Raw genomic sequence first — 13,973 nt, 5'->3', positions numbered from 1 at the left:
ATTGACAAGTGCCAGCTCTCAGGGCACATTTGGAAGTGTCTGAAGGTTCTCGATTAGCTTCTGAGGGGAAAGGGCTTCGTCGTTGTGAAGAATGGTTAAGAGTGGAAGGAAAAAGACTAGGAACAAATGTGCCAGCTCATCCTGGCTACAGGATGCACGGCTCTCCCTACGCGACGGCTTGGACTGGGTGCCTAAAGGAAGAAACGAGGCCCACCTGTCATCCTGTCTCCTCCCTGCTGAGTCCCACCTGCTAGGATGAGATTCTGGACGGTCCCTCGCTGAGACCAGGAGAACGTCTGTGCTCTGGAGAGCAGGAAGCGCGTCAATCCATCTGCAACTCGGAAACGTGAATTAGGCTTTTTGTAACTCGAGAGAAACCTGCACGCTTCGGGGTCCAGAGCCCACCCCCCCACAGAGGTGAAGTGGCCAGGACGTGCTGCAGAGAAAGGGGGGGCTCAGCTAAACCGAGAGAGAGGGGGGCTAACAGAGCCCGGGTTTAACTCACACTTGGTGACCAGCCTTCTGTTCACTGTACTCATCAACATGTTTCCATAAGCGGTGTTCTGAGTTGGAATTAATATATGGTTATGGTAAATAAATAAATAAATAAATAAATAAAGGCACATAGAGCTAAAATGAAGAGGTGTCTTTTCATAGAGGCAAGACTTTCACAAAATGTGAATTGGGAAGCCTCTGTCTGACTTACCTGTCACGCCATGTCTCCCCTTGGGAACGTGACTTTGGGGTCCTTCAGTTCGCCCCGAGCTATGATCACACCCCCGGGCCGGACCCCCGTCACGGTTTCTGAAGCCTGGTGCCACAGAGTGGAACTCCGTCTAGCTCTGCCGCTGAACACAGCAGTCCCAATGCCACAGGTAAGCCAGAGCGTTGGGGGGAGTTAGGGGGTTATGTCAACCTAGAGCAAGGCTTTAAAATTTTTTATTTTATTATTTTTAGCTAACCTGAGTAGTCAGGAGTCATAGCAAGTAGTTTGTTAGAACTCCCTGGTTAAACTTCTAAAATAGTCACATTACAGCTACAAAAATGAGTTAGCTGTAGCTGGGGACACTTGTGGGAAGATATAAAAAAAGATTATCAAGAAACCAAAAACTTGTTTTAAAAGTGTGTGGCGGGGTTGGGGTGGGGGAGAGAAATGAGCACATTAAAATGAAAAATTAGCTGTGGCCAAAAAGCCAGAATCTCACAGATGCGAAAAAAAGAGAGGGAGCAGGAGGTTGGGCAAGGGGGGAGAAATGACAAGAAACAGAAAGAAAAACATGTGGCTAAGATGGGGGGGGGGGTCCAAAATCCATAGAAAGTGCATTTTTTGTTATACTTTTATGGAAAGTTTGCATAAATAATAGTCAGCTGTCTTTAGATTTCAGATATGGCTAAAAGGAAACACATTGTGAGCATGGTCATAAATACTCCCACCACTCTGGGGAGAGACCCCCCGCTAGGAGCCAGCAGGGCCATGCAGCTCACTGCCCACAAATGAACTCGACACTCGGACAGGGGCTGCCCTCACCGGCCTGCAGCTTCTTGCAGCTTCTCCCGACTCCAGTCTGAGGGCCTCTGACCACCTCTTCCCCCCCCCCCCCCGCCCCGTGCTGCGCGTGCACCCTGAGGAGCGCTGACCAGAAGCCCGGTTCCCAGCCCAAGAGCAAAAGGAAGACAGGACGGCCGAAGGCTGCCCAAGTCAGCTTTGAATCCTTGAACGACTGTTGGACATTTCCAAAGCCACGCCCTGGCCCCTGGTGCCCTTGGGTCATAGGGAAGACACATTTCCAACAGCAGAGTGAGCGTCCTTCTAGAAGGCTGCATCGGCTGAAGCGGGCGTGGGCAAAGCCCTCCACCTTGCCGGGTCCTGCTCCAGGCACTCACAGCAGGTCCACTGCGATCCCTGGAAGCGTCCGGAGCTCACAAGAGCTGTTGAGAAACAGTGACAAGAGGAAGTGCCACCTCCACCCCCTCCACCCCCCGAAATCTAGTGAGTTGTATAAAAGTGGCATAAATTGTTTAGCCGAGGTCATGGTCTTGGGCAGGAGTCTGAACTCCTGACTTGCAGACAGAAATCGAGAAGCCACAGGGTTGGAAATGATAAATGGGAGGGAGGGAAGGAGAACCTTTTTCGAGGGGCAGGAAGGTGGGAAGGGGTGTTGGACAAAGCCCTTGGGGAAGGAAGGCATTTGGTCTGGACCTTAGAACACGGTGGCCACTTAGATCCGGCGAGATTGGAGGTGGGGGCCGGGAAAGGGGGCTTACCCAACACATGGTATAGTACCGTGAGGTCAAAATACCACCTTCCCAGTACTGACAGTGTGACGTAAGAAAAGATGCACATGAAATAACATTAACAGTGACCCTTTCCCCTCTGTACCTTACAATTCGTTAGAACAATCCCATTAGGACCGAATAAAACTGTTAGTAAGTTTATGGCCTTCACGGTTCCGTGACACTGAGTGAGCCACCGATTTAGGAGAAGTTAAGAAAACTTTCCATTTCTTCTCTTCCACGTTTATCCACATTTGTCTCATCGGTCTTATAAAAGGCAGTGGATAAAGTACCATGGGTACATGTGTACTGCAAGTGAACGATCACGGAGGTACGTGGCCGGCCTTGGGAGTTCGGTTTCTCACCGCTGGAGTAAGAGCTCACAGCTAAGCAGGCGGAGGAGGCTACCATGATCTATGTAGTAATGGATCAGCGTTGGGTACATCAGTACGAACTCACAGGGAGCTTACTAGAGGCACAGATGTTACATACGGAAATATTTATAGATGTGTGTGCGCATATATATAGACAGGTTGGTGTATTCATCTCTCTCTCCTTGCTCTATCAGCTGAAGGGCCTGAAGACATAACTGCTTTCCAGTGGCCGCGGGCTTACCTAGCACCTAGTTCTTAGTTTCTAATACTATCCCCCAGTAAAAGAAGCCAGGGCGTCTTGGACAAGTGGTTGGTTCTAAGACAAGGGCAGAAAAATATACAAGTGAGCCCAGAGCATCTTCAAGTACCAGAACGTTCAGAAGCACTCAGAAACCAACGAACACTTACCGTCATCAGTGTGGTTGGCTAGGAGCCACGCTGTATTTCTTTCATGACACCTCTTTTTGTCTCATTACCACACAGGCTGTACCAACACAGAAATCCTTGGTCTAATGCAATATCTATCTGTCTGTCTGTCTATCTATCTACCTATCTATCTATCATCTACCCACCAATCTGTGAACGTTGTGATTTCTCAGGCCTTTGACGAATCAGCTGGTAGTGATTTCTATATAAATGCTGGAGAAGGTTGCAGACTCAATCCCTCGTCAGAGCACATACAAGAATCAACCAATGACGGCATGAATGAGTGGAACCACGGTTCAATGTTTCTCTCTCTCCCTAAAAATCAATATTTTTTAAAAAGCTTTTTGATCAAAGGTGAGAGGAAATAGGAGTGAAGCAAGATAGTGGCCTGTGGATACCAAGAGGGCAAGGGAATATAAATATAAAATTTAAAACACTAGTAATCAACGGTAGTTATAAACATAATTATGATGCATGTAAATTATATACATTCCTGTATTATTGTTAACATATTAATAACTATATATCAATATATATGTGTGTACATACATATAGATATGTGTGTGTGTGTGTGTGTGTGTGTGTGTGTATATATATATATATATATAAATAAAATTAAGACCAGGAATGAGTCCAAATATTAAAAGACAGTATAGCATAACAACAAACAAAAATTACTGGTCTTATATAGAGAAAAGAGTACAGTAAAATAAACCCTAGGTAAAATAATAAAAAAAGAAAGAAAGAAAAAGAATACATGGAACTTGACAACAAAGAGAAGGGGAATCTGAAGGAAGATGACCTGGGAGGAACATTGAGATGAGATTGGGGGCTGCCTGAGTAACCCATCTAAGGGGTCACCCAGGCAAGCCCATGCAGGCTGACGGTGTGGGACATTCACTCCATTGGAGCCACAGACACTAGCCCCAAGTCCTCGGTGGAAATGAGGGGAGGAGACTGTCCTCTCCATTGAACACCAGCTCAGTTTCCCCTGTGCACTCCGAACTGACAGTGCTAGCCTCTGCCTCATCTCACCTGACGCGCTCCATTGTCCTGTGATGCTCAGCATCGCACTTCTGACACAATTCTTCTCCGATTCTCCGAAACCCCCCCCCCCCAGCCTATCTCGAGAGCAGGTGTCTTGTTTTTTTTCTCGAAATTCCAGTATGGTGCATGCAATGTGCTCTGTGAATATTCATTGCACACTATTTGCTTTACCAAAATAAACTGGAGTCACTGAGCCCAAAGAACGGGACTATCACTGACTCCCAAGTATTCCCACAGTACGGGTGAGCTTTCCCAGGTAAATGAATTATGAAAGCCAGGTGAATAACTTCTTTTTATTACCCAGTGACTCTCGATTTCACAGCTGGAACGGATTGGGGGCAAGTATTGAGTACTCTGCTAGGACCGTCTTTATGGAAGAAGAAAAAAAATATCCCACCACTCTAAACACTAAACTCTAAAAACTAAGTTAAAACCATACCATTTCCTTTGGAAAGAAAAGATTTTTATGAACTGTGACCATTCTCTCAAAGGAGTCAGAGTCCTGCCTTCCATCTTTGTATTAAGTCACCACATTTCCTCCCTGTGTCTAGTTGACTGCATCGTCCGGAAAGGCACATACAATTACTCTTCCTGGTAGCACCGCAGCTAAGGGTCCTAGCATAAAACTCACAATATCCCCTCAGTATTCTTGCTCTTCCGAACTTCACTCTTGAAAAATGAAGTGTCTGTGTTGAGACAGTTTGAAATATATGGAGACATACTCTTTCAACTAAAATAAGGCTTCTCCTTCAGAGTAAGTCGCCTTGGGTCCTCCACACATAGCCACGTGACACTGCCATTGTTCTAAACAGTTTTTGGAAGTCTGCTTGGGGTATGGTCTTTACAAGAAAGTCAGGCTCAACTTTATAGCTCCATATTGTTTTTGATTAAGAATGCTGTTTCCTAGCTTAATCGTTTGAACAGATCACTTTTGGTTTAAGAGAATGGAGTCCATTCTCCCAGGACAAAGATTTGCCAATCACTGCGGAGAATCAAAAGACTATATAATAGATTCTGAAGGCAATTAAACATGGAGGCATCGCACGCTTGTGCAAGTACCTCATTGAAAGATGTATCTCCGAATGTTTATTGGAAAGGAGATCACGTTTATTTGAAGATAGAAGTTGTGATGTGAGTGCAAACAAAACAAAACAACCACATTCCTTTATAATTTCACAGAGAAAACTAAATTATATACATCTCTAAGTCTCATGCTTCTAAATTTGAATAGCTACCTAAAAATGTGATTGTTTTCAACGTTCCCGGAAAAAAGACTTTGATCAGAAATGTTCATTTTTGGTAAATTTAATTCAAAAGCCCTAATAAAGATTGTGCAATAAAAATTTGTTAGGAAATCCTATTAATTGAGGAAAGCAATAAATTGACCTCAACTAATGTAGTTTCTCTCAGGTACCAAAAAAATATCCACTTACACATATAACCAAATGTTATTTAATATCTTAAAAAGTAACACAATCCAAAATGGATATTTCACACAACACTACATAAACAACATGAACACAATATTACCATATGGAGGGACTTTCAAATATAGACTTACAAAAATCCCTGTGCTTTTTTTTTCTTTTAAGTTATTATACTAAGCATGACAAGTAATCATCATTTACAATATGGCACACTGACACGATAAAAACCATGTTACAAATGTGCTGTTATAAATCAGTAACATTAGGGAAGACATTTCATGAACTGTAATTATTTCATATGAAATACTATACAATATAAACAGAACATCCATCTTGGATGACCTTTACAGCAACCAGAGACCAAGTAATTTAAAATTTTTTTTTTTCAGTGCAAACACATTTTATTCAAGGCAGTCTTGGCTGCAAAACTCCTTTCTAATATACAGTAAATCCCACTTGCACTTCTTAATTCATTTACCCTAATGCAATAGTCACATTCAGTCACTCAGAGAAAGATACCTGCAGAATTATGATCCCTTTAAACTTAAGGTTGAAATTTAATTCTCTGCTAGAAAGTCGTATCTATGTCAACTACTCTAAGGACCTTAATTTGTAGCTGTCGATACTTACAGGAAGGCGGCCCGAGGTGAGCTCTGGGGCTAACCCATCGTGTGTGCACAACGCCACACACTAGTTCGCCCTTCCGAGGTGGAAACCGCGGCGGTGTATCGGTATCGAGGGGGGAACATGGAGAGGAGGGGGACCTTGGAGGCCAGGGAGGCGAGGAGCTGCTGAGTGTGTAGTTCACAATCAATTTCCTGGAACTGCAGAGCATGGATACTGTAGATCTCAGATCTGAGATTTGGGACCTTTTGGTGGAAGCAAAGGAAGGGTGCCAAGGTCAACCTTTGGACAAGGAGGTAGGCAGCGGTACACGCACCGGCCAAGCTTCTAGCCTTATGTGGGCTTCCAGTCACATCGCTGCCTTCCTTGGGAAACAGCCCCTTCCCTCGTAGGCAGGGTGTGTGTGTGTGTGTTTGCTTTTGAAGCCAACAGGAGTGATTTAAAGCCCGATAACTGATAATATACAATCATAAGAAGGCGGGTTAGTCCCCCTTGAGCCTTGTAGAATTCTGAACCTTGCAAATCAGCAACTGTAAGTCATAGAAAACTGTGAAAACACAGGATTATGGGTGAGAGGAGCCATCACCGGGGGAGCTCTGGGGTGCTGCTTTAAAAGATGCTGAGGTTGACTCAGTCGGGGAGATGCCCATGTCTGCTCCCAACGCGCCAGGAAACTTAATAATGGACTTTTACGCATATATCACTTATGAAATATCTCCTAAATAAAAATCTACAGGAAAATATTGACTGTACCCTTAATACTGTGAACCCTTCTGGGAGTGATGGAGCGACAGCTGATTCTTTTATCTTATTTGGCAAAGATCAGACTGATGGTAATTTCTTTCCTGCCCATATTTGGCTAACCCAAAGCAAAGGAACTTTTTCAATGGTTTTTGCATTCACTGTTCCCGTGTTCCAGGTTCCACAAGCCCCAAACGTGTGCAGAAGTGTCACTCGGGAACAGAATACTGGATGCCTTGACAACGGGCAGCACAGTGTGGGGTGGGAGGCTGGGACAGGGAAGGAAGGGATCCCTTCTGCTGGGGTCCACTGTCACCTGCCAGCACGCTGCCAGGGGGCTCTGTGACTGGCCCTTAGTGACACAGAAGGTCCCCGCCAAGGATCTTCTGTCTCCCAATTTGAGAAAACACTCAGAACTAGATCAGACCCCCCTTGGACATCTGGATTCTTCAGAGGAGGGCTCAACAATTGTATTGAATTCCTGTTGTGCTAAAGCAGCACCGTGAAGAGTACTTGACACGGTTTTTAATTAAAATTTCTGTTTCAGCACCTTCTACTGCCAGGAGCAGTCATGTTCCTGAAAAATGGTATTTTAGCACAAGAATTACAGAAGCCCAATATGAAACTGTAAACAAGGGTGTATGTCTCCATCTACTGCCGACCACAATGGCATCTGAATGGATCTGTGGACTTCCCACTGCACGAATAGATACCAGGAAGGGGTACTGAGGTGTGAAATCCCAAACACCCTGAATGTTCTGAATGAAAATGGACAAAGGTGTAGAGTTGTCTTTGTTTTCTTTGATTTTATTAGCACACATCAGAAAAAAAATAGCATTGTACTGAGTGATTTCTCATGATGGTCTATCAAACGAATAGAAAAGAGATCATAGATAGCTGCCTCTGTGTTCTGAGTAATCTTGTCACTCCTTCTGTTTATTCACTTCAAGTATGGGTATGACAAATAGGACCTGCTCGGGTAATTGTTTGTGAATCTGAATGCTTTGGAAGCACTTTGAGATACCAAAATGAACTTGCAAAGTCATAGGTTGTGGTTGGTTTTAAATCAAGCTCCCAATACTGCCCATGTTGTCAACAGTGAGACTTTTCAAAATCTGATCACTATTATACTGTGACTAACACGCCGATAATTTAAATTAAAAACTGTATTTTCAAGTACACTTTGTGGTGATAAGTGGTTTATCCTGGGTAGAATTTTACGAAGCTGTGGCAACCTAAAAAAAAGGAACGATGCTTCCGTTCTCTTTGAAGAAGTCTTGTATTTTTTTTTGCCCTCTCTAAGGTGACTGTAATATAATTGAAATTTGCATTTTAGAAAGGCTGGTTGGGTTATGGAAAAGGGAGACTTGGGAACAGCTGGTGTTCAGAGCCTTCTTACTCAGGATTAACTTTCAGTTTGTGCTTCCTGAACGTGGGTTTCCCAGAGTCAGGGAAGCAGCCGGCGGCTACCTTTCTCCAGCTTGTCGCCTTTCAGCTCTCCGCCTTATTCTCTCTACTGAACGGCACCCCCTTTTCCATACGCTCACGGAGGTCCCCTGAGATGTGCAAATAGATAAAATGGAATGCAGACTACTGAACAGAAGCCGTGGAGTACACAGCACAGCTCTTGCCACCGCAGCGGCGTGTGGGCTTGGTGTGGTTAGCGTGCACGTGGAGGCGGGGAGATCAGAGTGCTCCGAAGTGGGCAGTCCACGTTTCTCGGGTGTCTCCTGTTACTGAAAACCTCGAGTTCGGATTTTTATAGGAGTCAACAGCTTGCTACGTTACGTTTACCAATTGGCCCTTCGCCGGGGGTGGGGTGGTGGTCGGGGGTGGACTTTTAGCAGGAACTGGCAGGGGGTGAGGGGAAGGCAAGAAATTTAAACTTTTCTATCACTCATAACAAAATCAAGTGTGCTTTTGTGGGGAAGAGAGGAGAGACGGGTTTACATTAGAAAGTGAGATAATGCCGTGAAAGAAAACCATGGCGATGAAGACGTCATGAGTCCACAGAGGCAATCCACCGACACACACAGGACGCCATGGCCCAATGACACACGAGTCCCAAACTTTGCTTTTTCCAAAAACAATACACTTGAACGCACTGCTGCCTGCCGCTTCATCACATTTATGGAGGTAGTTATATGTAAAAATAAAAATTACCATAAAGTAATATGCTGTATCATAATAATACATAAGTGTGCAAAATGCCGACAGATGGGTTGACCCTTTAAAGCTGAACGCTACACAGAGATTCAACCAGATTCGATTTTTGTAAACCTTTCCATTGATAAATGCTAAGTGAAGACTAGATAAGCAACCGTGTAACACAAAGCTGTCATTTCACGGGAGGACAAGGATGTTGGCGAAGCTTGGGGCGGTCCTAGTGTTTGGTCACTGAGAACCTCACCCCACCTAAGACCATCTTGGGTCACATTTACAACGTGCTTCCTGCTACCTTCGTCCCCCATTCATGCATCCCGAATTGACCAGTCGGGGCTATTTCTATTTCTACATGGAACGTCTGTTTCCACAGTAGCATCTTTAAGTCCGTCATTCCTATGCTAATGGCTGCTGGTCTAAGGGAGCTCCTTTTTTTTTTTTTTTTTTAAGTCATGTACCCCATAGCATCAGGCCAGGAGTGTACACATTTTATTTGAATAATGTCTTCTGTAAACCTATTTCTTGTGGAATATGGACAAACTCATATTTTAAAGCTTCTAAAGGTAATGCTTTCTCCTTTCCTGTTCACACAGCGTTTGATTATTATAATGGCTACTTTCAGAGGACCAACCAGAGGCGGATGTATAGTTTCAATGGTTATATTATTTATAAGCGGAGAGTATGATAAACCCTTGGGAGCAGGTTTTTGAGAAAGAAAAAGAAAAACAAATTCGGATGGAAGAATTTAGTAACCGTATGTTCTACAACTCTTCAAGGAAACAGACTCTGTACAGAGTCTCTTGGTTACACTATCGCTCCTTCTGGACATATTTAAGCAGTGCGACACACAGTGCATTTCTGAGAAATCGAGGCATGCCCTGGAGGAAATAAGGCATGACACGGAAAGCCAACTGCCGTAAGCATTTTAGTGGTGTGCGAGTTTACCAAGGGGCATGTGCTTACGTTTCCACTCTGAGCACCGGAAAGGACTCCATACTGAACTCGATGTGTCCAGTTCCCGATGCTATTTCCAACTGTTTGAAAAAGCATAGGGGAGCGCCCAAATGCCCCAGGAATCAGCCCGACCACAACGTGACCGCGTTCTTTAAACAGATCGCCAGTGTTTAGACCGAACACTGGAGCAGAAGTGGTCACAGATTTTATGCCACTGACTAAAATCTGAGGAGAAAGTTATTCAGATTTATTTTTGAATATATATTTCATGGTATATGGCTCCAAACCTCACATGCCACTGAACTAAATAAACTTTATTATTATTATTATTATTTTGGTCAGGCCATTTACTTGTGTCATATGTAACCCTTTCGCAAATAACTTTCCCTTATCGACAGATGTGTTCCATTGTTCTCATAAAATAAAACACGGAGACTTTGGAACATCTCTTTCCTAGAAGGCTGAAGCTGATTGGTTTGGGATCCCTTTGCTGCTGACGGGCTTCTCTGTGTTCAACATGGCCCTGTAAACCAAAGCCAAATGGCAACAAACCGTTTTGAAATAAGTTGGGCTAATAACCATACATCCACCTAAAAACGCCTCCTGAAGTTGGTTACAAGGTATCTGTAAACATTACTCTGGCATAGTTCATGTATGCATAATTGTCATTCTGGTAAATTTTAGCGGAGTACAAGTTAGAATTATACCACACTTGCAGAGTGAGCACATTCTGTTGTTAATTACATGGGCACATGGATACTTCTGATCAAAAATTACTTTTAAAGTTTTCTCTATAGATTATCTTCCCAGGAATAAAAGGCCTGAAGTTCAACTCTTCCCTAAATCTGCTCTTTCCTATAACCACTAAAAATTATCTCCCACAGCCTAATTTAGGCATTCTATTTAAAACTACATAAAATAGATTTATGTCCTTCCATTAGAAAGAATAACATCCCCGGGCCATACTCTTCATTTGTATCACAAAGAACATTTTGCTTTTAAACAAACTAATTATCGTCTCTATTCTAGGAAGCTGGGATCCTCATAAGTCTCCCAAAGAGCCACGGATCTTCCTTCCTTCCGTCCTTGACTGACACCTTTTGAAAGTCTACACTCCCTTCTTCTGTCACCAAGGGCTGTGTCCCAGCCTGGCTGGAAACCACCTTCCTTTTTCACCCACTTCAGATTCAAAGGCCTATATTCCTGTTGTGTGTGTGTGTGTGTGTGTGTGTGTGTGTGTGTGTGTGTGTGTGTGTAATCATGGAAGGTTAAAACGCAGACAAGCATCTGTTACACTGAAAAACGAAATCCTGAAAACAAAAACTCTGCCAGCATGTCAACCGCGACCCCATCCCGACGCACTTCCACGGGCTCCTGAAAAGAGCCGCCCCACGAAAAACTCACAGTGAGAAATGTCGGGGCGCACACACAAAGGCTGGGGTGGGTCCCTTCTCGGCTGTTTGGCATTGATTTCCCTCACGGTGGGCCCCTTGCATTTGACATTTTTGTGGTGGCTTAGTTGTTTTGGTTTTTTTTTTTTTTTTTTTTTTTTGGAAGTGTCAAGAATCAGTTCTGAGGCACCATCCGCCCACAGACTGGGAGCAACACGCACCTGTGGCATTTAAAAAAATGGAATTGGCAACTGCATGACGTGGAAAATGCATATTACACTTACAGTGTCTAGACTTCCCTATGTGTGCTCAGTTACAATTAGTGAAGCAAAAGTGTACATATCACCCCTACCGCTATTCTCTTGTTGCTACAGAGCCATCCATGTGAAAAGCAATCCTCTGAAAGAAAGACTTTTTGTGTTTTGCTCTAGCCTACTTAGCAGCACAGTTTAAGTAAACACAAAAACTGTGGTTGAGATGCTTGTCTTTCCGAAGATGTAAACATCAGTCCCAGAGTCGTAAACTTGGCCGCGTCGGATGAGGCGGGAGATCTGAGGCGGAGCGCCGATCACACACTCGTCACAGAAGCTTGCAAGCAGTTGGAAGGTTTCTGTAACTTCTCCGCTTCGCTGGTTGGGGGGTCCGTACTGGCTCGGAAGTTGAAGGCCGGGCCAGCTCCGCCGTGGGCCGGGCTCAAGGTAGGGTTCTGACGACGGTTACTTTCCACAATGCTTGACGTGTTGGAAGCCAGGCTCTCCCGAGTGCTAGAAGAGTAAAGAGGTTTTGTTTTGTTTCGAATATAAATGATTATATAGTTAGTCCCAGAGGAAGGCCACAGGCTGCAGTGACTGGGTTTCCTCTGTGGGTTCACACTGTCATCTACAGACCATCGCCGGCCGGCTGTGTACACCGCCCGTCCGGCACGTACAACCGGCGGCACCCTGCACTGCGGGTGCGCTCTTGGCGGCCTCCCCCGCCTCTCGCATTCAGGGGAATTACGTCAAAATTTGATGGGATCTCTAGCTATTGCACCAGTGTTTAAAAATATTCATAAATAGGCATATGTAATGATTTCATTTCAGGCTGGAAATTCATTGATGTAAACGCAACTTAATAAACTCAGTAACTGCAGCCTCCTGGTTCTGCTCTCATTCTTGATTAGCAGGTTTTGACTTGGGCGGACTTCAAGCAGCCCATTGGCTTATTCGCCACACTGATGGAAACAAAATTCTTTTTAAACCCCTTCATACCCTCTGTTTCAAAATTTTAACACTCTTGTGAAAATACATACTATTTTCAGATGAGGACTCTTAGATGTTACCGACTCACTCGTGAAGTTTACACTGATTTATTCACACCTTGCCCCACCTCACACTCTGGGAAGAATATTTTATATTTTAAAGGATTCTTATAGGTAGAGGTGATGAATAAAGACTTCAGTTATTTTGATTTCTCTTAATTTTTCTCAAGGTACGGGAATCTATTTTATTGCTCCTGGAATCTATTTTTATTGATCCAAGAGATTTAGAACACTTAAGATTTCACATGTGCAGGGCAACTGCAGAATTAAGATTAGCTGGCCTGATTGATGGGACCTCAATGGATTTCATGTTCAGTGTCTTCAAAAATGGTAATAAGAAATTTACCAGCTTACAAAGAGGCTAAAAAACCCATAACAATGCTCGAAACATCTATCCTATTGGATAGGTTCAAATTTGTAAAGTACTATATTTGATGAGCGCTGGTTCCCATAACTGATTTAAGCCTGCTTAAGCTAGTCTACAGGCCAGAGTCCTATCGTGGACATCATCTTATTTCCAAGCAATACTGATGGCAATTTTGTCTGAGCCCTAGACCTTGGCCGCCGTTACTGACTGGTTATTTCATCCTAACCCCTTGTGGCCTTGAGTCTGCTTGCTCCTCATCAAAGAGTCAAGAGTTAATTGTTCAAAAGAAAACGTGTCCACCAAGTACCAAAAAGACAACTGGACATTTCTTGACTGCAGTGGGTTACCTCCAGAAGGTTAATGCACCTATAGAAATAAGGCAAGTTCTTCCATTAGGTCTATGGTAAAGCTGGACTTACCTACTTACCTGCCTGACCCCTTCCCTAAGAAAACTCATTGGAGGCTTGCAACTGAGGCGTTGGTCAGGTGAAAGAAGGCAGGAAGGCAATCAACAGGTAGGCCTCAGAGATTTCGTGACATGTTCCTTCAGTTTCATTCTTAATCATGATAATATTTCCCCCCACCCTGGTGTTTAACTTCCTCGTTTACATGAGTTACCTACTCAGAGAGTGACCACGGAGAAGAAACATGTGTGAGTGAAGACTGTGTGCATGGCAAAGCTAGACAAACGTCAGTTACTATTATTTCTGTTCTAAAACTGGTGCGTAACTGACAAAGTAGCTATTGGAGGTTGGTTTGTGACTCTAGACATTCCTGATCACATCTCTGCTATGGGAAGGTGCATTTAAAGGTTCAAAGAAACTGCTTTTTTTTAAAGCCAGCTTTTAAAGCAGGGGCTTAACCGGGACCTGCTGTCGCCCAGGC

At 44.0% G+C, this 13,973-nt stretch overlaps 1 protein-coding gene across 10 annotated transcripts in view; it reads right to left on the bottom strand.

Annotated features, from left to right (window-relative positions):
- Positions 1-5,490: 5,490 nt before the first annotated feature.
- The window catches only part of STOX2 (storkhead box 2), a 222,565-nt gene continuing 214,082 nt past the window's right edge, over positions 5,491-13,973 (bottom strand). For 9 of the 10 annotated variants that reach the window (XM_066380144.1, XM_066380145.1, XM_066380150.1 and 6 more), the window contains one exon: positions 5,491-12,185. In XM_066380144.1, coding sequence (XP_066236241.1) covers positions 11,990-12,185 — 196 coding nt within the window. In that variant the 3' untranslated portion in view covers positions 5,491-11,989. The remainder of the gene's footprint in view (positions 12,186-13,973) is intronic. The other variant, XM_066380147.1, reaches the window with a different exon arrangement.

Source organism: Saccopteryx leptura, chromosome 4, assembly GCF_036850995.1.
Source record: "Saccopteryx leptura isolate mSacLep1 chromosome 4, mSacLep1_pri_phased_curated, whole genome shotgun sequence".
NCBI classification, from domain to species: domain Eukaryota; kingdom Metazoa; phylum Chordata; class Mammalia; order Chiroptera; family Emballonuridae; genus Saccopteryx; species Saccopteryx leptura.
The sequence above is the reverse complement of the archived record's forward strand: the minus strand, read 5'-3'. Positions and strand labels throughout refer to the sequence as shown.